The 25,217-nt window shown below is 42.7% G+C and overlaps 1 protein-coding gene across 1 annotated transcript in view; it reads right to left on the bottom strand.

Annotated features, from left to right (window-relative positions):
• BTBD11 (BTB domain containing 11) overlaps window positions 1-25,217 on the bottom strand; it is a 473,288-nt gene that overhangs the window by 25,302 nt on the left and 422,769 nt on the right. The window contains exons 5-11 of the mRNA XM_029599760.1: window positions 24,642-24,807; window positions 22,413-22,502; window positions 20,153-20,254; window positions 12,450-12,543; window positions 12,207-12,342; window positions 10,423-10,643; window positions 6,481-6,659 (exon numbers count right to left, since the gene is read on the bottom strand). Of these exons, the coding sequence (XP_029455620.1) occupies window positions 6,481-6,659; window positions 10,423-10,643; window positions 12,207-12,342; window positions 12,450-12,543; window positions 20,153-20,254; window positions 22,413-22,502; window positions 24,642-24,807 (988 nt within the window). The remainder of the gene's footprint in view (window positions 1-6,480; window positions 6,660-10,422; window positions 10,644-12,206; window positions 12,343-12,449; window positions 12,544-20,152; window positions 20,255-22,412; window positions 22,503-24,641; window positions 24,808-25,217) is intronic.

Here is a 25,217-nt window from a genome sequence, read left to right as displayed (position 1 = left end):
TTTATTGCTTTTATATACCGACATTCGATCGAAATATCACATCGGTTTACATATAACTAAACATTTAAGGCAAGATCTGCTTATTTTTACATTGTAACATGGTAACTAGTATAAACGAAGAAGAGAAAACAAACATTGCAACTTGGGAAATAGGATATAGTTATGTCCCAGCAGCGAGGAGGGCGATAATGTTTTCCTCATTATCACTGGCAGCACTGCGGGAAATAACTACACTTTTTCCCAACGTGCTATGGGTGCAAAACTGTGCGGCCCAGATGCAACTGCGGTGGGCAAAAACGCACCACTGCGATGTGGTCGGTTGCACAATTTCGCTCCCTGCCCCTTTTTTTTCGTGATGCTTATCATTCTGCTATAAATATAAATATAATATAGCAGAATAATGAATCTAGGCCAGAGGCTGCCAAATGATGTCAGGGGAGAGAGTTTTTCAGTGTATTTATTTATTTGATTTATATTTGATTGCTGAAACTCTTCTCTGAAGGGTTCCTTTCACCTTTTGTTATTGTTATACATGAAGCACCCATAACAGGAACTGAAAAATTTACCTTTCCACTTATGTTCTCAGTTCTGCTCTTCTCATGTTCTAATATCTACTTTTTGGGACTGGCCAGTACTGTTGGAGACAGAATGCTGTGCTCAATGAATCTTTGGTCTGAGCCAGCAGAGTACTGCTTATGTTCTTACCCCTGCTTTCTATCCTCATCCTCAACATTAATTCAGCTTAAAAGAATTCACCGGAATGAATTAAATTCCCTGTTCTCACTCAAGCAGTAATTTCTCATTACTGCCTGCTTAGCAACCAAATCCTTGAAACTGTCTCTACACATACCTGGTAAGGTTCTTCAACATTACTCACATTGTTTTCTGCAGTAAAACACATTAGAAATGTCGCTCTGGAGGACTGACTTCCACCGCATAAGTAGCATGTACAATTAAAAATAATCAACATTAAAATGCTTCAGGAGCTTAAAGACTGATGACATGAGCAGGCCCAGTGAGTGGTATTACAAAAGACGTGATGTGTTTGAGGTAAGGCTAAGGCCCTTCCACAGCATCCCTAGATTAATCAGTGGTGAATGATGCCCAAATGCTCCCTTCAGATCTCAGCTGGGAACCTTGCCAGGGCTCTCTCTAAGAACTGCTCTTTGAATCACTGTTGAATGCTGGGCAGTGGAAAAAACCACAACCAGGCAGAGAGTCAAATCCCTAGGCCCCTGGGTGTGGCAGGCCAGAGCGAAAAACGGAGCATGCAGGGTTGATACTTTCAGTGGATGAGGAAGAAGTGAATAGTTCAAAGGTATCCCTTTCTGAGATGCACCTTTTTGAGCAGGTAGCAGCATGGACTGTAAAAATCACTGTTAATAACAGGGAAATAAGTGTACAAACTGACCCTTCCACACAAACATCCCTGTGCCACAAAACAAGAAGGGCTGAGAAAAAGATGCACTGTCCTTACCCAGTAGGTGGCGGAGCAGCCCAATGCTCCATCAAGCCTTTTTAAAGCATTTTAAGAGCAATATGGATTACACACTTTTCCTCCAGTTAAACTAGTAAGCAGAAAAAAATGAGGGATTACGTAACACTTATTTTCATTTAAAAACAAAACTATTTTTCTGGGTGGTGAGGAAGAAATAGGAAGGGCAGATTGAAAATGAATCACAGTAACATGATTGCCACTTGGGTTGTGCAAGTTTCTGGTGTCCCAATTGAAATGGCCATATTTTCTAAAGATGTGCTTCGGGTAAAAATTTCGTGTCGGGCAGAGTTAGTGCGCAGTATTGGGAGCGCGCACTAACTAAAAAATGAATTTTTTTCCGAAATGTCGGAAAAAATTCTATTTCGGTTCTCCCGAACCATTCCGAATTAGGCAATTTCATTGACATTGCCTAATTCGGGAAAAACGATTGCACATCCCTAATATTTTCCCTCTCCTCTTCTCTTCTTCTTCCTCCCTCCTCAGATCTTTCACTGCAGCCCTCTCACCAGCTGAGAATAACCACTTAGTATAGGCAAGTGGATTTTCAAAACTCTGGGGGCATGCATTGTTTTAGAAATTTAAAACAGTTGGCAATTTGCAGTTTTCTCTGGTATTTTCCAATTCCTTTGATGTTAACAACGTCCATTGTGGCCTGCCACAATTAGCTGAAGACTGCTACCCGCACTGTGTTTACATTTTGGGAGTCATTTATGGTACTTTTACAAAGCACAGTTCATAGGTTGATAAAGCAGAGATGCTTACCTGTATCAGGTGTTCTCTAAGGACAGTAGGATGTTAGTCTTCACACATGGGTGACATCATCCAATGGAGCCTGGCAAAGTTTCTAGAAACTGGGTGTGGAGGCCTGCAACATATGCCCCCCACCCCATCCGGGATGCATCGGTGGTGAGCATAGCCTGGGGTTGAGGGCTCCAAAAGGGGCATCCCCGCTCCAGTTTTGAGGGGGTTTCCCACCACTGGAGAGACTGCTGTAACAGTTTTGTGACCAGAACACGAGCACACAGGTCCTGAGTAGCTTGACACCACTGGGAACGCAACATCCACTGTGCTCTGTGCATGTGCAGCCAAATCAGGGAGCTGACATGCACCGTTGCTGCCATGTGGCCCAATAAGCGAAGGAATTGGTGAGCTGAGACATAGGAGCAGTCGAAGAGCGAGAGCTGCGAGGGTCTCTGCCCTGTCCTGAGGAAGGAAAGCTTTCACCTGGACGGTGTCTAGACGAGCTCCAATGAAGTCCAGGTGTAATGAGGTTTGGAGGTAGGATTTTGGGTAATTGATCAGAAATCCCAAGGTCTCCAGAATTTGGATTGTCATGTGCATGGCGTTCTGTGCCCCTTGTTGGGGGTTGTTCATGACAAGCCAATTGTCAAGGTACAGGAAAATGCGAATTCCCCATCTTCGAAGATGGGCTCCAACAACTGCCAGACACTTGGTGAAGACGCGGGGTGCGGACACCAGGGCAAAGGGCAGAACACGATACTGATAGTGGTTCCCGTCGACTAGAAATCATAGGTACTGCCGATTCCTCGATCTAAAAGACGTGCACGTCTTTTAGATCGAGGGAACAGTGCCAGTCTCCCGCTTTGAGAAGGGGGATTAGCGTGCCCAGTTAAACCATTTTGAACTTTTCCTTCATCAAAAAATGGTTTAAGGCTCTCAAGTCTGGAATGAGTTGGAGGCCATCAGTTTTCTTGGGGATTAGAAAATACAGTGGGCCCTCAGATTATGAACGGCTCGGGTTACGACCAACTCGGATTATGACCAACATTCAAGGTTTTGGGTTACGAACAAATTTTGAGTTACGACCACAATTTTCAGTTTTGAGTTACGACCAAAATTCGCGTTACGACCCGTGCCACGTGCATGCAGTTGTTTTTTTTTTCGCGGTTGTGTTTTAATTGGCCCGTTGTTACTGCCTATCACATTTCTTTGGTCTTGGAAGGCAGGATTTCAACAGAGATTGGATGGCTAGTGTTGCACGTGGGCAGACCCAGCACGGAAATGCAAACAACAGCGTCGGGGACAGCATGGGGGAACAGGATTGGGACAGCATCGGAGACTGCATCGGGGAGCAGCATCGGGGACAGCACTCAGCTGGCAAGGTACAGAAGAGTTTCTGGAGGGCCATAGATATTCTCATAAGTGGTAGGGAGAGGGGGTAAAAGAGTATCTGGGGTTGGTGTTATTTTTGGTTGTAGATCTTTTTAGATTTCTTATTTTTTTTTTTATTTCTTCTCCCTGCAGAACACCAAAGAAGTGGTAAAAATGGCCCCAAAGATAAAGAAAGCAATAACTATTGAAAAGAAGAAGGAAATTGTGCAGAAATTTGAGAGTGGCGTTCGAGTGACCGATCTCGCTCTCATATACAGCATGTCAAAATCCACCATTTCCACAATTTTACAAAGAAAAGATTTGTACAAGGAAGTTAGTGTGGCTAGAGGCGTCACTCAAATTACCAAGCAACGATCAACAGTGATGAAGTAGAAAGCCTATTGCTAGTGTGGATAAATGAAAGGCAGATGGCAGGTGATTGCCTATCTGAATGTCTAATCTGTGAAAAAGCTAGGGCTATAAATGCAGATATCGTAAAGGATAAGCCATTGCCAAGTGAACCTTGGAAAATATTTTGTGCCAGTAAGGGGTGGTTTCATAATTTTAAAGCAAGAACTGGGGTTCATAGCGTAGCTAGGCATGGTGAAGCTGCCAGTTCAGATAAAAAGGCTGCTGAAAACTACACACCCCACTTCAAAGCAATGCACAGAGAAATGGCTTTTCCTGTCAGCAAGTTTTCAACTGTGATGAAACTGGACTATTCTGGAAGAAAATGCCAAGGAGAACATACATTACCCAGGAAGAAAAGAAAATGCCAGGCCACAAGCCAGTGAAGGATAGGCTAACCTTATTGCTATGTGCCAATGCAAGTGGTGACCTCAAGATAAAGCCTCTCTTAGTTTATCATTCTGAGACCCCTAGAGTGTTCAGAAAACAGAATGTCATGAAGAATAGGTTAGGGGTCATGTGGAGATCGAACAGAAAAGTCTGGGTGACAAGAGTCCTTTTTCTTGAGTGGATAAGGGAGGTTTTCCGTCCTACTGTGCAGAATTATCTGGAGGACAAAGGCTTACCACTCAAGGCTCTCCTCATCATGGACAACGCCCATATGACATAGTGAGGGCAAAGGTAGCGCCGGCGCCATTTTGAAGATTGGCAATACGGCCCACGTGCAGGAGGTCGCTCCCGGACCCCCGCTGGACTTTTGGCAAGTCTTGTGGGAGTCAGGAGGCCCCCCCAAGCTGGCCAAAAGTCCCTGGGGGTCCAGCGGGGGTCCAGGGGCGATCTCCTGCACGCGTGACGTCGGGAAGCAGGAACCAAAATGGCGCCGGCGCTACCTTTGCCCTGTCACGTGATAAGGGCAAAGGGCCACCGGCGCCATTTCTCTCAACGCAGCCGTGGCCAGAGAGCTGGAGATCGCGTCGGGACCCCCACACTGGACCCCAGGTAATTTAAAACATTTTGGGGGGGTTCGGGAGGGTGGGGGATTTGTTTTAAAGGTTCGGGGTGGGTTTTAGGGTTTTTTTGGTGTGCCGGTTTTCCTGCGCCCTATTTAACGATACAATACAAATGCCCCTGACGATAAATCGGGGGCATTTGTATTGTATCGTGCACTCTAACGATTTTGGACGATTTTAAAATTATCTGACGATAATTTTAATCGTTCAAAAACGATTCACATCCCTACTACACAGCCGCCTGTGGCTGGTCGTGGACCACACTGGAGCGGAGCAGGTTCTGGCAGAGTCTTAGGCATGGACGGAAGCAGGCACAAGGGATTCCGAAGACCAGGACAGGATTCAAGACTCAGGATTCTCAGAAGCAAGGCATTAAACACAGGAGTCTTCTGGAGGCTTGCGCTGCAGACGAGAAGAAGGCCTTGTACCACAAGGCAACCTACACAGCCTCCCATGGGGCTGAAGGCTCTGAAGAACAGAAGCAGGGCCCTTTTATTGGGCTGATCCAGCGAAGGTGGATGACATCATCAGCGAGGGCCATGGGGCTTTTCCCACCACTGGTCCTTTAAAGTTGAGGAGAGGCGCAGCGCGGCCGCGTGCCTAGAGAAGGGCAGGACCAAGGACAGCGTTGGCGGCATCCACACCGTGAGGAGCAGGCAGAGGTGGCACTAGGCTGCAAAACGAGGGCCTGACGTCAGTGGCTTCCTGCCGCAAGGGAGAGCAGGCTAGCAGCGGCTCCCTGCCGCAGGGAAGCTCAGCGGCAGCGGCTCTGCCCGCCGCAAAGATGGAGCATCGGCAGCAGCCTCTGGGCTGCGCCGGGAAGAGACTGTGGCGGCGAAGGCCTCCGGGCTGCGCGAGGGATGGCGTTGGCCTGCCACCTGAAAGTAGGGGACTGCCTGCGGCTCGGCCCGCAGGCAGAATCCTAACACTATATTTATTAGTATTTGGAGCCCTTTCCAACTCTGGTTGGCAGGTCACTTGAACTGAGCTGGGGTTATGCTTTGTTTAGCTTTGCATATCATCCTATGTATTGTGTGCCTAGTCAGGTATCTCTGTACATGATGGGGGGGGGGGAGTTAAGGGATATCTTTCTGCGGGGTAAGGTGTTCTGTGACAGTTTGTTGATTTATGCTTCGTTGTCAGTCTTGAAAACTTTCAATAAAGATTAAATACCTGAGTAAGTGTTCCACCGAATATATCCGTGAACAGTAGGCCAGGTACAGTTATTTTTCCAACCAGGCACACCCAGCCATTTTTATCTGGGTAGCCCTGCCCTGCCTTGCCTCTTTGGAACTAGGTAAATTTTGTCCAGGTAACAAGTCACTCAGCCAAAAGTTAGATGGAATGTGGGGGTAAATTATCAAATCTTGGTAAGTTACCCTTTGAATATCGACCTCCCAGTGACTAAGCTACTTAGTGTTCATATCTGATAAGAAGGAAACAGTACAGTACCTTACTTGCTCTCAATATCTCAAACATCATTGGCAGTCCCTGCGTAATGAGCTCCTCAGTATACTCTTCTTCTTGAATAGATTTAAATTCTTTTAACAAACACTGGATCAGAGGTCTTCTGTGTTGCTGGAAAGAAATTCGCAAGGATTCAAACCAAGTGTGGAGAGTCCATGGAACACCTAGAAAAACCAATGAAATCTTATTTTATATATAATGTGAGTATTTGATATCCAAACTAAAGGCTGAATAATTCATATTTATTCAAGAGTTTCTTCCAAATTGTGTGCGTGCAAAACAATTTTTTTTTAAAAAGAGAAATTTCTAGGACCAGGTAATGGGAACATGTTACCTACCGCTCTGATATATTCATTATTTCACACCCTTGAGAGATTACAAAGATTGTTTACATATACAGCTGCTGTGGGTTCAGCCGCCTAGCAATTCATGTCACAGAGGGAACTGACTGTGACTGAAATTCAAGATTGCTGAGCACTACTATGTAGGCGCCTAATTTGAGGACCTATTTTCAGCTGATTTTGTGCCTGTTTTGGGTTGAAAACAGGTGCCTTACCCTAACGTTAAGGCACCTAAAACTGAGACATCTCAATTTGTTTCTTAGGTGCCCAGCACTGAAAATTAGTACAAACTTCCTATCTTCATTCCACTGATCTGCTTCCATCCCTGGTCCTGCCTACTTTTAAGGCATTGAAACTTGGGTGCCTAGTAAAAATAGGAGCCTAAATTTAGGAATTCAGTGGGGGAGAATTTTTATTTTGAAAGATCTAAGCACTTAACTGTTACATTTAGTTGCCTAGATTTAAAATATTGGACTCAATATTGCCATATCACCAATACTGATGTTATTAGAAAAATGTTATGAGACTTTTAAATTGTATCACATGGATATGACCACAGTTTAATTCCAATCTGACAGATAACACAGTTCTGCAATACAATATTAATATTGAATATGAAGCCAAGCATTTGATAAGACATAGCTAGAATACTTCTTGTTCATATGTCAGGATGCTTAGTATCATTTCAGTTTTGCTGAAGTTAAAAACTATAGGGTCAGTTTTCCCAAAAATGCTGAGCGCTTCACTTATGCAAACTTTCAGGAACAGCTCAGGTTCCTACATTTTTGGTTGACAATGTACCTACATTTTGATGCTTACAATATAGGCACCTAGATTTAGACCTGCATTTCTTTTGACTGGATTTAGATGCCTAAATTAGGTGCATAGCAGTACATATCAGTGCTAGGTGCCTATTTTTCACCACCTTATTTCTGCCCCCATAGTTGTCCACTTTTTAGGTTCCTAAATTTAGGTGCCTAGTAATAATTAGAGATGTGAATCATGTGCCAGATCGTCTTAACGATCGGGTTCAGCTAGAGGGGGGGAAAAATCTGATCGTGGGTGATGTGGGTGATGTGAATCGGAATTGGTTCCGATTCACATCGTTATTTTTTTTTTTTAGTGAGACCCGACCCTTTAAAATTAACCCCTTACCTTCCCCCACCCTCCCGAACCCCCCCAAAACTTTTTATGATTACCTGGTGGTCCAGTGGGGGCGCGGGGACCGATCTCCCGCTCTCGGGCCATCGGCGCTATTTTAGCTGCCACTCAAAAATGGCGCCGATGGCCCGATAAAAAAAAGCAACCCACCCGACCCTTTACAAACGACCCCTTAGCTTCCCCCACCCTCCCGAGCCCCCCAAAACATTTTAAAATTACCTGGTGGTCTAGTGGTGGTCCTGGGAGCGATCTCCCGTTCTCGGGCCGTCGGCTGCCACTCATAAAGATGGCGCCGATGGCCCTTTGCCCTTACCATGTGACAGGGTATCCGTGCCATTGGCCGGCTCCTGTCACATGGTAGGAGCACTGGATGGCCGGCGCCATCTTTACGATGGCGGCGGCCATCTTTAAATACGGCGGTGACCATCTTTAAAGATGGCGGCGGCCAGCCAGTGCTCCTACCATGTGACAGGGGCCGGCCAATGGCACGGATACCCTGTCATATGGTAAGGGCAAAGGGCCATTGGCGCCATCTTTATGAGTGGCAGCCGACGGCCTGAGAACGGGAGATCACTCCCAGGACCACCATTAGACCACCAGGTAACTTTAAAATGTTTTGGGGGGCTCGAGAGGGTGGGGGAAGCTAAGGGGTCGTTTTTAAAGGGTCGGGTGGGTTTTTTTTTTTAATCGGGCCATCGGCGCCATTTTTGAGTGGCAGCCAAAATGGCGCCGATGGACCGAGAGCAGGAGATCGGTCCCCGTGCCCCCACTGGACCACCAGGTACTCGTAAAAAGCTTTGTGGGGGTTCGGGAGGGTGGGGGAAGGTAAGGGATTCGGTTTATAGGGTCGGGGTGGGTTTAGGGGCTTTTTTGGTGTGCCGGTTTTCCCCGCCCTCCCCCTCCCCCGATTTTTCATGATAAATCGGGGGAATTTCTATTGTATCGCGACTCTTAACGATTTTTGACGATTTAAAATATATCTGACGATTGTTTTAAATCGTCAAAAAATGATTCACATCCCTAGTAATAATAGGCACTTACATTTAGGAATTCATAAGAACATAAGAAATTGCCATGCTGGGTCAGACCAAGGATCCATCAAGCCCAGCATCCTGTTTCCAACAGAGGCCAAACCAGGCCACAAGAACCTGGCAATTACCCAAACACTGAGTAGATCCCATCAGCCCTCATCAGTTTTCAAAGATGCCAATTTATGCATCTAGAGCAGGGATAGACAACGCCAGGTCTCAGGAGCCATAAACAGGCCAGGTTTTTGGGAGTTCCACAATGAATATGCATGAGTTATATCTGCAAGCACTGCTTCCATTGTATGCAAATCCAACTCATGCATATTCTTTGTGGACATCCTGGAAACCTTTCCTGTTTGTGGCTCTCGAGGACTGGAGTTCGCTACCCCTGATCTAAAGTTTTTGAAAACTGATTCCAGTATTGACAACAAGATTAGATATATATCTGTGTAGACAAAACATCAATAAATATGAATGACTTGCTGCTCCTGGTCAGACATGCCAGAGCTTGGTGGAGCGAAATGTCTATTGCTGTAAAATAATACCTTCTTTAGCATACTTCTGGTGGGAGAGATGGGTACCCTAGGATTGCAAGTATGTTGTCCTGAGCTGTTACAGAAAGGTTTCAGTAGCACAATGAGATCAAGACAAGCAGTGATTGTGGCAAATGTTTTTAGGGAGAAATGTTCCAAGGACAGCTGTCTACTGTTTTCCAGAGCCAAAACTTTTCTTTTTTTTTTTAGTTTTCCCCATTTATTTATTTATTTATTTATTTACTGAAATTTATAAACCACTTTCCTGATTAAAAAAAAAATTGTTCAAAGTGGTGTACAATCATAAATACATCAATATACAACTTATTAAAATCATAAAACAAAGTAATTGGGTAATTGCCAGGTTCTTGTGGCCTGGTTTGGCCTCTGTTGGAAACAGGATGCTGGGCTTGATGGACCTTTGGTCTGACCCAGCATGGCAATTTCTTATGCTCATGTTCTTAGTATTACACCATATAATTGCACCACCAGCATAAGCAGCAATTCTGTCCATGAGCCGCTCAATCCTATGCACAGTTTTTCTCAGCCCTCTACTGTGTAAGCTTTTTTTTTTTACCGTGCCCAAGCTCATTCACTTATTTGGTGTGGTCGAAAGGCTAAGCTTGGCATGTGACTCACACTTGTCTGCAGGGAATTCCTAGATTTACAGCAAATACCAACGTGCGCTCTTCTGCCCCTATCCCCGGTCCCTTCCCTTACCCTCACTGCCATATTTTGAAAATTATTCAGTAAAAGCTGAGAATAAACGGGGGCACTGCAAAAAGGCTGGCACATCTCTAGTTCAGGGGCATTTGCCACGGTTCTCAGACATCCTCGAAAATTCCTGGAGAACGTGACACTGACCCAGGCTTCTGATGTCAATCGTTACGTCCACATATCCGTGTTCGGCACTGTGGTACATGGCTTCTTTCAAGGCTTTCAGTTTGGCCTTGCTGTTGCGGCTGGGACACAAAGCGCCCGGGGCTGGCTCTGGAACGTCGGTTCCCTCTGCCAATATCTCTTCCAGGGACAAGACGTCACTCTTCTCTTTCTCTGGCTGGGTGAGGAGCTTCCGAAACACATTCCTGCCAATCCGAAACAAAGCAAAAGTGAAATAAATAGGGAAGGAAAACAAGGTAGAAGAGAAGCTTTGTTCCTCTTCCGGGATACTAACACGTTCTCTTCCCACCCGATAAAAAAACAGATTTCACTCATCAATGATCAGTTACAGAGGAAAACATACTAAAATGTACCCTAAAAAAATAATAAGGTCCATATTGAGAAGGGAGGTAAGCAGAGAGTTATCTGGATAAAGTTAACTGGATAACTTTAGCCAGGATATCCAGCGAAACAAAGTCGACCGCTGAATACACCCATCTAAAGTTGCTCAAGTAAGTTCTGCAGCCAGCCTTGCCCAGCTAAATGTATCCGGATAGCGTTGAATATCGGCGCTACCTGCATAACTAAGCCTCGCCCTCGGAATGCTCACACCACCCGCCCGCCACCTTCTCTCTTTTTATCTGGCTTAAATTTTACCCGGGTGAGATTTTGCTGTTCGGCGGGGTGGGAAATTGAATTTCTCCGGGAAACGTTATTCAGGCAGACCCTCTTCAGCATCAACTTTAATCAGGTATTAACGGCTTTTTCAAAAGAGAATAATCTACTTTTACTGTCAAGCATATTTCATGCGGTTTAGATTCCAAAGTTTTTAAAAAGGTCAGGAGATATTTCAGCAGCTGTGAGGCACCTGAGACTGGTCTGTGTCCATTTTTATGTTATGTATCAATTGAAACAGGAACATGATTATGTTCGTATCAATCCCAACATTTCAGGAAAAACTATCAAAAGCACAGAAATAGTAGCTGAGAGCCAAATTAAGTGTTATTATTTTGGTCTGCCAGTTGCCTCCTGCTCCTCTGGATTTTCAGTCTCATCAGAACCAACCTCCCCTAGGGCTGAGGTGCCATGGGTCTTCATTTGCAACTGCCTTGGAATTTTTGCTCTATTTTGTAAACCCTATCTAACACCCTATCTAACACCCTCTAACATTCAATTTGTGCCCACTCTGACTCTGAACACAAGATGTTTGCCATTGGGTAATGACTGAGATTCCACCTTCTTCCACCATCTCCGCAGCAACCCCCCAGCCAACCCAAGGAACAGAAGCAAAGTTCAGGAATCAGACCTGAACATCCCACAGAACAATTCCAAACTCCTCCACCCCTAAATTTTGTTTTTCAATTCCCAGCTAGTTTTCTGCTAGTCAAACAGAAAAATCCTTTTTGAAATATGGAAAAAAATAAATGCTGTCTGATTCTGCAAACATAAAAATACCATATAACAGTTCCACCCACTTCTTTCTGGGATGTATGTGTACTTTACTGTCATTTAACATTGGCCATTAGTATGCAGAATAAACACCGTGTTTATGCATCTTAACACAATTTGGTACATCTGCCCCATGTTGTACAAACTTCAGGTTTCACAGAGCTCCAGTGAATTATAGCAGATGCAAGTGTACACTTTAAATCCAGACAACTAGGGAAATGTTATTTTCTAAGATCCTAGCTTAACTGGGCATGATCAGCCACAGCTCTACACTGGGACTTTCTGGACCCACATAACACACTCTGGTCTCTCCGACCTACCTGTGCCCGTGCGCAGCAGCCTGACTGAACGAACTCATGTCACCTTGCGGGGCAGTAGAGATTCCATTTCTATACATCGTTCCAATCATTGGGTCAGCTCCTCGCTCCAGCAGCAATGTTACAAGTTCAAAATGACCTAAAGGGCCAGATGAATTGTAAAATATTTAAGGGCCTTTGTACTTCATTTAAAATTCCCATCCTCTCCATTTTAGAATCAATTAGCGCTTCATAATTAACTCTTACCAGCAGCAGCTGCTAGCTGTAAAGGGGTTTCAGAATAGTTTTCCTCGCCATGTTCTAAAGAACCTTCCACATTGGCTCCAGCGTCCAGCAAAAGCTGCAAAATGTTTGAGACGAGAACAGATTTCAGCGTTGAAAAATAGAGATCTGAGAACAATTCGAGGTAAAGCTTGAACCAGGCAGATTTTAGCCTGATCTGAGTTTTAGCGGGAAAAAAAAATTACGATTTTTTGTTTTCCCCCTGAATCTGGCAGGAACGATTCAAAGTACATCTGCAAAAAATATATGGATGGATCCAAAAAATTTGAGGCCGAGCCAATAAGATCCACTTGGGTTTTTTTAAGATCCACAGGGAATATCTGAAGATCTGACAGAAAATCTGAAGTCCCTGCTTAAATTTACTAGCAAGGGTAAAATCCATTCAAACCTAGTCAGTGTGCCTGAATTTGCAGTGTTTGAAATACTTGCATGTTTCTGTTTACAGATACTAGGGGATTGTATGAGGCATACCTCTTGAAGGGATTTCATTTGATGGGGGGTATTTTGCTCCATGTCTTAAAGGGGCATGTGATGTAAAAAATAAAATAAAAGTGATTGAAAGCATTTTAGAAATTATTACTGTGCAAATGAATGTTATAGAATTGTAATTCTAAAATAAGCAGAATATTAAAAGAAAAGTTCTCATACTGCAGTTAAAAAAGGCCCACAGAGCTTAAGTCGTGTTTCTTAAACTTCTCCTGGAGGCACATCTAGCCAGGCGGGTTTTCAGTTTTGCCACAATGAATATGCATGAGATAGACTGGGTCTCCAATGCATGCAAATCTATCTCATGCATATTCATTCTGGATGTCCTGAAAACCCGACTGGTTAGTTGTGCCTCCAGGAGAGGGTTGGGAAACACTGGCTTAAGCAGCTGTGAATTACAGCCACATCAATCATGGCATGCAAAATTTCTTTTCTACTTCCTGTTTTTCTCTTGCATTGTCCTATCAACATCAGAAAAAACAGGAAGTAGATGAACACTGAAGATCAACGTTGTGTACCCTTTAAATATCCTTTCGTAATATTTTTTATTAGAAATTGTCAGATAATTTTACATTATTGCCGTTAAACAACTGCTAAACTAGCTTTCATCCACTGGTTTTTGAAGAGGTGCATCAGCATAAAGTGCCCCTTTAAATGTGCATGTGACCCAGTGCTTAGTTCCAGAACTTGCATGGGTCCATTAAGCAATATAATGGACTTTATGTTAGGGATTTGTAACATTCTTCTCTCTTGGTTCATTTTGATAATGGAAACATATAGTAAATGTTAGTGAAGTCAATCATACTGTTGTGGTGAAGTCAGATTTTCTAAAAGGTATGTGCCCAATAAATAGCTTTCATCCAGCAATGAATTATATTCAGTCATTAAAATGCAGGTGTAGGGATCCTGTTAGTTCCCTAATAGGATCTAGTTATAGGAATGTACCAATGATGTGGGGAGAAACATAGAAGTAATCTTGTGGGTCTGCAGCTCCCCCATGTGAAACCTATCAATGAATGTGTCCCTCTGGTTCATAAAGCCAGAGCCACCATTTTACTGTGTGGATTGTTTGTTTCCTTTTGCATAGATAGCATGCCTTGGGCTTTTCACTGTTTTTTTTTCTATTAATTGAGTTATGGCTCCATGGAGATCTTTTGTTTGGATGGGAGTTTCTTTCCACTCTCCCAGTCCTCTATTTAATCTTAAGTTTGGAGTACTCAATCACTTGGGACTCAGTTAAGCTACTTTGCTCTACAATTAAATGAAAGAGGTTCCCTTCATCCAAGAGGGACTTGAGATCACCAAGATCCAAGAAGAGGATGACTTCTAGCCATCCTAAGAGGAAGAAAGAGAAAGGGGAGAAAAGAGAGGAATCGGACCCCATTCAGGGCCAATATATATCTATTGGAGATTAGGAGAAGAGGAGTAAGGGAGAAGAGGAGTAAGAGTTATCACCCCTGTACTATAAAAAAGAGAGAGTGGAGAAAATTACAAGAAGGAGATAGGAGATAAATGACTATATAAAATTAATTCCATCTTTGGTACTTCACCTACATTGGGAGGTAAACCTTTAACTTGCCTTTATCCAGTGGAAGTGAAGGAATCAAGTAACACAAAGAACTGATTTAATTAGATTTAACATCAGACTTTGAGAAAGATTGAATGAAGTTACAGACTTACTAAAAAGCACTTGTACCATCTTGAAAGTGAAGTACACAGCTGTAACAACTTTAAATTTTCACTTTGCACTTTATCAATAAAGAGAAATGTTGGAAACCAAATATCTCTCATGTGTTTCATTGAGTAGTGACTTTAATGCTCATCTATGTTATTCTCATCAGAGCTGTGTGCAAAAAAACTTTAAACTGGGAAAACATTAAAAGCAATGTGAAGGGCCTTGAAAAGACCCCCCCCCACCACACACACACACACACACACACCCACCCAGGAAACCCTGGGCATACATCTTTCGGGATAATAACAACGTTACATTTAAAATAAAAATTTCAGATATATCCTCTGAAACTAGTATCTGGGTTCAACCCTTACAGGGGTTACAAAGGTATAAATTGGTAATTATCAGAGCAGGCAACAGTAGGGTACTCCTGTCACATGACCCATTCCCACCTAGTAAAATAAGGCTTATTTTAGATGAGGCTGCTCTAAAATTGACCCTGGCTCAGCATGCATAAAAGATTGCACGTAATCCGGTTTCACACAAAAATTTACCCAACTGAGGAGAGGTATTCTGGGAGTAGAGTTGGCGGAGTCAACACTTCTGTTGCGTTCGGCCAGCCACGGGTCTGTCCTGCAACCGGCCGCCCTTAACTCTCCTCTGGCTCGTAGCACAGTCCCCGATGTCAAAGACACGGCTGACCACCGCGAAGGCCCGGCGGGAAGAGCTAGGGCCACTGCTTAGCTGAGCATTGTGTCTCTAGGTGCGAGCACATGCGGTTCATCACCATTTAAAGGGTCCGTGGCAGGAAAAACCACCGCGATGCCCACAGATGACATCACAGGCTCTCCTGCATTTAAAGCCTGTTTGGACGTGCTACTGTCGCCTCGGCAATAGGTCACACTCATTGAGTGATTTAAGGCTGTCCTGAAAAAGGAGATGTTTGAGAAGAGTAACACCAAGCAAATTCCACGTCTCATAAGGGCCACCTAGCAAGCCCAAGGGAAAAGTAACATTGTAAAAAAGATGGGACAGGTAAAAATAACTCCCCTTACCCACCAATTTGGATTTCCATTGGGCCTATACTCATGGTGTTAGATAAAATAAATGGCTAACACATCAGTGGCTGCCAGGTGGATTTAGGTTGCCACGGGAGAGCAGATAGAGGCATTAGACCAACCATCAATTGCTCAATTGTCATCCATTGCTTTATAGAATTCTTCCTATAGATGGGAGACAGCAAAGTACCAGTGTATATTGGGGACCCCCAATCCACTGCACACCTTAGGTTGGAACATAACCATCCGAGACATTCATGGAGGCCATCTCTTCCAGTAAAATCAAACGCTTTTTTCTGCCAAGTGCATAAGACAGCAGCAGAGATATATATTGGCAAAGTTATGAAAAATATAATAAACAAGGCAATATATTCATTTTAATGATGGCTATACATCCCAGCCAAGAGAATCTATCTCTATGCTACTTCTCCAAATCTCTATTGATTTCCTTTCATAAGGGAGCATAATTCAAGGAAAGTAAATCTGTAATGCATGGCCCAATATGGAATCTTAAGGGAAGACTTGGCCCATTTAAAGGGAAATTGCAACCTCGGCAAATGGGAAATTTCAACCTTCTGGAACGGGTATATTAACATTTAAGATTTCAGACATCATAATTAACCTTGAAGCCAGAAACCGCACTAATTTGATCCAATTCGGTAACGATTCCAACTAGCGAATGACCAGGATTGGTTTAGTGAACATGATGTCATCAGCGAATAGTGATAACTTATACTGCAAATCCCTACTCTCACACCTTCAATCTGGGAAGACAGACGCACTTTAGTGGCAAGGGGGTTCAAGAAACAAAGCAAAAATTAGTGGGGACAAAGGGCAGCCTTGCCTCGTGCCTCTTCCTACTTCAAAACGTTCCCCATAACCCCCATTTACTTTCACATATACCCCTGGGGTATCAAATAGACTCATAATCCACTGCAGGAAAAAGCGTCCAAAAACCATCTTTGCTAGTGTCTTAAAAAGGAATGACCAGGGCACCCTATCGAATGCTTTTTCAGCATCGATAGATAACAAAGGAGAAGGAACATGCTCTCTATTGATCCACCAAAGTAGATCAACAATTTTGCGGACACTGTCTGCAGCCCATGCAGTTCAGAATAAATCCAACCTGATCTGTGTGAACCAAATCGGGAATAATTTAATTCAATCTCTTGGCCAGAACTCTGGCCAAAATCTTAAGATCCAGATTAATTAAAGATATTGGCCTATAGGAGCCACACAGAGACGAATTCCGGCTAGGCTTCAAAATGGCTGATATGCCTGCGATATTGGAATCAGTCAGGATGGATCTCCCATCTCGAATATAATTAAACAACTCCGTTAAGGGAGCTACTAGGATGTGAGAAAACTTCCTGTCATAGCCACTGGAGAAGCAATCAAGGCCTGGTGATCTGCCCAATTTCAGAGTTTTAATAATCTCGGGGGTACAGATTGTTTTCGCACGCAGGTATGGGATGGCAAAAAACAGCAGATAAGTAACAGTCTATACCAGCATCATCTAAGCTCACATCTCTTTCATATAAGGAGTCATAGAACTGAGAGAAACACTGTTTATATCCTTGGTCAAGGTACATGTAAGGCCTTCAATTGCCTTGCTAAGTATCTCCCAGCCTTATTCCTCCCTTCAAAAAAAGCTTGTTTGGTGAGCTCAAGATGTTGTACAATGAGGTTGTCTTCCAAGCACTGAAGCTCTGACCTCGCTAATATCAGTTTCCTTAAGACAGATGTAGACTTGAGTTTGCATATGTAGGCGTGATAATTCGATAATTTTTCCTAACAGATAATTCTGCTGTTTCTCTCTCTCCCGCTTATAAATGAAAGAAAAAGAAATAAGTAGACCCCACATAACAGCTTTGGAACAGTCCCAAATCACACACTCCGGAGTTGACAAAGAGGAATTTAAATGAAAATATTCTTGCATTTGCTCTTGCAGACAGCTACAAAAGTAGTCGTCCTTCAACAAGTTCTCATTCAGATGCCAAAATGTTTGGCCATTATCTATATCCTGGAGAAAACATCGACCCAGACAGGGGCATGATTTGACCATGTAATATTGCCGATGTCAGCGCACACCACCCGATTCTGCAGTAACTTGTCAATTAAATAATAGTCAATACTAGAATTAGAGTTATGAGGAGAGGAGAAAAAAGTATAATGTGCAATTTTGGGTTGCGCAGTCTCCAAATGTCTATTAAGCTCCATTGGGTCATTATAGAAGAGAGCATATTCCTTAACTTCTGCAAGGGTTTAAAGGCCTGATGAGAGGTATCACATTTCGGATGCCTTGTGAAATTAAAATCCCCGCCAATCAGCAGAAACCCTTCTATATAAGTCAACAGAATGTCTCCCAAGAACATAGGAAAGACAATTGATCACTATTGGGTGGATAAATAGTAACAATTGTAAATACATCTCTTCCTGCTCTCAATTTAATCAGTAAGAATCTGCCATGGGGGTCTGCCAGCTGTAACATAAGATCAAATACAAGGTGGCATGAAATTAAGATGACAACTCCCGTGTATCTCGCTCCACTAGTGCACGCTGCTAGATACTGGTATGGGTAATCCTTAGAAAATAATACCCATTCATGTCTTTTTCTCTTGAAGTAATGCAATGGATATCTTATGATAAGATAATTCCTAGTAAAGTAGCCTACATTTTCAATGGGTGCTAAGGCCCTTAACATTGAGATAGGATTCGGGTAGCATTCAGAAAGAAAGAAAAGGATGCATCCCTTACATATGCCCCGATAAGGGTTATAATAACTAAAAGGAAACCAGCAAAACCCTCCATGTATGTGGAAAAAGTACAAAAACAGTACGGTAATCCCCACAGCTACACATCCCCTCTCCCCCCCCATCAAATTATGATCTACCATTCCCATTCAGTAGATCCCTCTGGCTGAGACAGAAATGAATACCCAGCTGCGCTCCCCCTCGATAATTGCAGGAAAAACAACAATTATAAAATACCATTGTGGTAAATAAGGAAATAGAAACTGCAGAGAACACTGCTATAAAAGTATAAGAAATGCAACAGATCAAAAAGACATTGAAATACAAATCCCAGCATCATTTTGAAAAAGAAAGAAGAGACAATTATTCTCAAGAAACACGCCCCATAAGCAGTAACGTTCTAAACAGCCTCAGCCCTGATCCGAAAGAGCCGATTGGGAATCCTCTGAATGGTGCCTCAGTCGTCTGCCACCCTTTCCGGCCCGCCGCCATCTTGATCACTATCTTCTGCGTACAATTAGCTGGTTTGGGGGCTGCAAAATTCACCGGAAGATTGGCCTTTTTGAAAACTTCTACAGCTTCAGAGAGAGTTTTAAACCAATATGTGATGCCATTCAGCGAAAACTGCAAACCGCAAACCAAAAAGAAAGGTCCACCTGCAGCGCAAAAGAGATGTAGGGACTAGATCGTTAAAAACTGTGAAACTGTGGCCTTCCTAGCACCAGTATGTTTTCCTCCTTGCTGCTTCATAAAGACGGGCTTTTACCTCATAGCTATGTGGACAGAAAATTATATCCCGGGCCCGATTACCAAGCTTGGGACCCAAAGCACGATGGGTGCACTCAATAATAATATTCTGTGGATCCTGCTTGACTGTCTCTGCGCCACCATTGTTTGTAGCCAGCAACAATTCACAGATCTTCACCGTCACTGCTTTGGCATCGGCGTATTCCGGCCGTTCTGGCACGCCTGTTATATGCAGATTGCATCGCCTAGAATGGTCCTCCAGGTCTTCCAGTTTATCTGCCAGGAAGGTATGTTCGGCTTGTGAGGCCTTCTGTTGCTCAGACAGGGTTTTTAAGGAACCACTCTGACCATCCAGGCAGGATTCTAACTCATCCACACGGGAGCCAAGCACAGCCATGTTCTCCCGCAATTCCGAAATCCATGCAAGTAGATCGTTTTTGTGCTGTTTCATATCATCACATGGCTCCATCAAACCAGCCACACACATTTCATCCCTCGTGGGGAGCTCAGAAGTCCCCAGCCCACAAGGTAAAGAGCACAGCTCCATGTCCAGCTCTTTATCAGCAGGGCCTGCTGCAGCCTGTCCTCCTTCTTCTCCCCCCATCTTTGGAGGTATGTTCAGTAAAGGAAAATTGCCTCAGGTCTGCTGTTTTCCTTTTGTAGCCATCAAAAGAGAAAGTAAAGCAACATAACTGCTGAGGTGCCCAGGCTAAATGATGGATTCAGCGAGAGAGGAGCGGGAACTCTGCAGATAAGCTTCCATTTCAGTCGAGGACGTCACACCCTCCCTACACGCAGACTTTATCGCCATTTGGGCTGCTTGAAAATTACCCTCCACGTGTATTCATTTCAGCCTGCTCTGAATTACCCCGCTATGTATTCTAAATGTATTCAATAGGAGTTATTGGTGTTTGGCTGCACTTTCTGAAAAACAAATAGAGTTAGTACCTGAACTACAGGAATATGCCCTTGCAAAACAGCAAATGTCAAGGCAGTCCAATGGCGAGTTTCTGGGTGGATCGATGGATATTTATGAGCTGTTACAGGAACCTAAAAAGAAGATAGAATGAAATATAGTTTACTGAAAGGTTTACGTGTGATTATAGAGTTTCAAAGAACTACAAGCAATAAATTAGGATGGTCTACAACTTGATAATGACAAGATTTTCCATAAACATCTGGCTTAAACTAGTTTGGAAAACTGCTTTGACAATTCCCTACTGACAGTCCTGTGCATCAAAATCCTTGGCTGCAGAGTCGATACATCAATATGTGCCAGCCTTAATGATGGTGGATGATCTCACAGTGTAATTGCAGCTCTCCACTGCAATAAACGTCCAATTCAAGTAGCTAAACCAGCCTGCAATGTATAGTAAATGTTTTTGCTTTCAAATCGTTTTACTATATGCAACATACAGTATGTTAAAAATCAAGGGGATCAATATTCAGTCACATTTAGCTGGATAACTCACAATTTATCCAGCTAAATGCCAACTTTTCAATTTTTTTCCCCACATATCCAGCTAATGTTTAGCCAGATAACTCATTGTCTGGGTTACGTAGGCATTCTAGAGCAGAGTTAAGTTAGTTGGATAAGTTATCCGGCTAACTACGATATTCAGAGTTAGCCAGATATCTTATCTGGCTAATTAGGCCACTGAGTAGTCCTAAAGATAGTTGGATAAATGTATCTCACTATCTTTACGATAACCAGCTATATTTAAAAGTGCAATGGCACCTCTGAATATTCCTCTAAAGTTAGCCAGATAAATTTATATAGTTAACTTTGTAATCTAGCCAGTGACAGAATATTAGCCCCAAGTGTTGCATAATAGTACTCTTAGGGGCAGATTTTCAAAGGGTTACATGCGTAACATACACGTGTAACCCCCGAAAAGCTGCCCCTGCACGCACCGAGCCTATCTTGCATAGGCTCGGCGGCCGCGCAAGCCCCGGGACGCGCGTATGTCCCGGGATTCTTTCAAAAATGGGCGGTCTGGGGGCGGGGCCAGAGGCGTGGCAGCGGTCCAGGGGTATGGCGGTGGTTCAGGGGCGAGGCCGGGGGTGTGGTGGTGGTTTGGGGGCAGTTCAAATCCTCCGGCACTGTGGCCTGTGCCGGGGGATGGCGAGCCAGCGTGCGCAAGTTACGCCTGCCTCGGGCAGCGCGTGCATGTTAGAAAACTGGGCGTAGATTTGTTCGTGCCGGGTTGCGCGAACAAATCTACGCCCGTGCATAAGTTTAAAAATATGGCCCTTAGTTGCAGTCTGCTTTCTCAACATGAAAAAAATGGATATAATACGTAGATGAACACAGATAAATACTGGAGATTATGATTAATTCTTTTTGAGGGGATGAGTGTTATACTGCATGGCCCCAGGGGGTGGCAGATGGGGTAGTTGCCCAAAGCCCAAGCCTATGGAGTGCCTGTAGGGGGTCAGATTAAGGGTAAAAGTTTAATGGGAGGTGGGGGGATTCATGGTGGGGGGGGGGGGATTTCCTAGTACCCAAGATACCCTTATTCCACCCCTGCATGCCCCAAATAATTTTGCATCCTGACCTCAATATACCAATTGAAATCTCATGCAAGAAAATTCATTAAATTTCCACACACTGGATGTTAACATATTGTTTCAACAATCAGTAATTCAGATAGATCCTCAAAGAGGCTGCTGTCAGGTGACAGACAATGGCTGAGGACACTTTTTATTAGCCATTTTAGAAGAGAATATGGCAATAATAGTCTAATATGCTAAATTTCTATTTAAAAAAATTGAAAAGTAATCTTGGCACATGAAACATTAAATACTGGTTTGAGGCAATGCAAGCATTTTTATTAAATGGGAATGTCCACAAAACTGAAGCTACAATTAAGTTGTTAAACTGTTGCACAGCATTCAAAACATACAGTAGACTGGACTTTTTTTCAATTTTGTGCTTATAAAAAACAAGAACTCTACTTTTACATCTGAATCAAAGTTTAGCACAGATGCATACTGCATGCTTTGGCCACTGAGTGCTCATAGCATTTGGAGTAACATTAATCCATAAACCCACACTCCTGTCCATACAAATCCAAAATGCACATATACTCTAAATATTCCTGCAGCATAGCTTACATGCATCATCACATTTTTTTCTAGGCACAGAATGTGCATGCAGACATCTGAATGAAGGACCCTTGGAACTGAAACACTGGTATTTCCTCACCTCAGCATTCAGTTCTGCTCCTGCATCCAACAGCATCTGCACCATCGCCTCATCACCTCTGACACAAGCATACATCAGTGGAGTCATTCCCTGCAAAGGTGTTGGAGGTTCAAAGAAATGGCATCAATTGCTATTTTGAAATGCTGCTTTTTTTTTTTTTGTTTTGTTATTTCACCGTCAAAGAAAGAAGGCACCACTTAGGAGTGAATCCACATAATGAGGTCCATATTCCAAAATCTGGTGAGTGGAAAAGTTTCCCAGATAACTGTATTTGGGTAATTTTAGCTGGATATTCAGCAGTATTTATCCGGGTAAAAGGGCCACTGAATATACCTGGATAAAGTTATCTGGGAAATTTTAGGGAAAGGTGTTTACATCCACCAGAGTTAATCGGCTAAATTAACCAGACAGTTAAAGTATAGCTGCACCCTGGGAACAACTCATTCCACTTCATTTTGCCTGGGTAACGAGTGCACAAAATTTATTTCTTCAGGAGGGGGATACTTTTTTTTTTTATATATATAATTAACTCTTTATTGTTGTCAAAACAAAATTACACAATAATCAACCAAGAAGAACAACAACTGAGGGGAATACCTCAACCTCACAGATACAAATATTTTGAATATTGGCCTTATTGTTTGTTTTTTTTACATATCAATCCACAAATATTTCTTCACACAACTTCCCAGTAGGGGCAGAAGAAGCCAAAACAAGAAAGCCTCGGCTAAGCACAGAGCATTTTTAGCTGTGAAGAATTGAAGCTAAAGTAGGAGATCAAGTGGGATCTATGGTATTGCAACAAGAAAGAAAGAAATGAGGGCTAGACAGGCCTTACAATCCTTATCTGCTGTCATAGTCTATTTCTGACACAATGCTTATTATTTATTTTGTAACAGTTACACAACTAGGAGGGCAACAGATGTAATCCGATTGACTAACGTTGATTACATGGCCACGTCTGACATATTGAGCAGATACATATGCAGGTTTTGGTCATTACAGAAATCTAAGACTATCACAACTTCAATATTCTTTCTTAAGCAAAACCACAGTGCTCTTTGTAAAATTGCTTATGCCTCAAAATGTATTATCACAGCTAGAAAGAAAACATCTTAAAAAATACACCAACAATAAGAAAAATAATAGTCTTCTTGGATATGACAGAACTCATCAAAAGCATAGTGATATAAGGTAAGCTAAGAAAATTTAAAGCACTGCGTGTCATTTTTTTTATTGTACCTGTACATTTTTATTGTACCTGTACATTTCACTACTAGGGAAACTTCTTTCTCTATAGTGGCTCCAGTTCAATGGAACCTTATCCCTTTTGAAATCCGTGCATTGGAAGATGTTAAAAAATTTAAGATGGCATTCAAAAGTTATTTGCTCACTCGTTCTTTTAATATTGTATAAATATCATATAAATGTCTCTAACATGCTAAAATGAACTTATGCAGTATTTGTGCTGACCTTCTCTGTTATTCCCATCATAAGGTATGTTACCTTGTGAATCTTTCTGATTTGGCAAAAGTTTCTATTGTTAGCTTTGTATAACATGACATGGTTTCTATGAAATCCGATTTAAGAAGTGTATTATTCATGTTTTGTTTTATTATTATTATGTATGTTTTTATGTATATCGCCTAGGCCTTACAGTGTGAGGCGATTAATAAATTTTTAAAATGAAAAAAAAATGAAATTGCATCAGTGAAATTAAGAATGGATACCACAGTTGTGTGATTTCAGAGCACTTGCCCCTTTCATCTTTATGCATTAATACATTTGATGACATCAATACGAATTCTTCTGGCTTCATTCCAGGTTTCCTCTTTTATATAGCCTTAATATTCAAAGTGTGACTCAGTCACCATGCAGTGTTTCTCAAGACAGTGCTGGAGTACTCCTTAGCCAGTCTGGTTTTCAGGCTATCCACAGATTTGCATGCAAATCTACCTCATGCATACTCTTTGTGGATAGCCTGAAAACCAGACAGACTGCCAGGAGCCAGGAGGTACTCTAGAACTGGCTTGAGAAACATTTCTCAGTGACTAGAAGCACAACATGCAAGACTGCATTAATGACATCAAGATTGTCATGTAATACAGCAGGAAGCAATAGGAAGAAGGTGCTTATGATAGAACAAATGTTATGACCCAGACTACACTAGAAAGCTTGTTTAATGGCAAAATAACACATCTTTTAACTTTTAAAGTTAAACTTTACTACCTGCTCACTCATGCTGTTGATTCCATCTGGCCCAAGAAGAGATACTGCCTGTTTAACGAGATCGGTTCTACCACAGTTCAACATTCGGAATCCCAGGTCCTGCTTAAATTTTGCTTCCGTGGCCACAGCATCCAATTTCCGGGAAGCACAGAAACAGTCATCAGTTCTGTGAAAGTTAAAAAAAAAAAAAGACCATAACAATCTACAAATTAAGATGAGATACTCTGGATAAACAGACAAGCATTAGTGTATCTACAGAGGGTGTGATCCAACACAGGTCGATCATGAGTATGCAACAGACACTGTAAAAAGTTGAAAAGCTGAAATTTAAGATGCTAGAGAAAAATGTGACAGACCTCACAGGTACATATTGGCAGAGTGACCCAGCCATTTCAGTTGTTGAAGTTCTGAAGAGATTTTTAAAACATCACATTACTTTGATGACATCACACCAATACAGTCTAGGGGAGACTGGTCCTCAACCTTTTGGAAAGGCTGCTGTTGAAAAAAAGGGGAGTGATTTGGTCACAAAAATACTATCATTTGGCAGGGGAAGGTCCAACTCAATCTCTTAGG

Source organism: Rhinatrema bivittatum, chromosome 4 (genome assembly GCF_901001135.1).
Source record: "Rhinatrema bivittatum chromosome 4, aRhiBiv1.1, whole genome shotgun sequence".
NCBI classification, from domain to species: domain Eukaryota; kingdom Metazoa; phylum Chordata; class Amphibia; order Gymnophiona; family Rhinatrematidae; genus Rhinatrema; species Rhinatrema bivittatum.
Note: the sequence above shows the minus strand (reverse complement) of the source record. Positions and strands in the feature narration are given on the sequence as shown.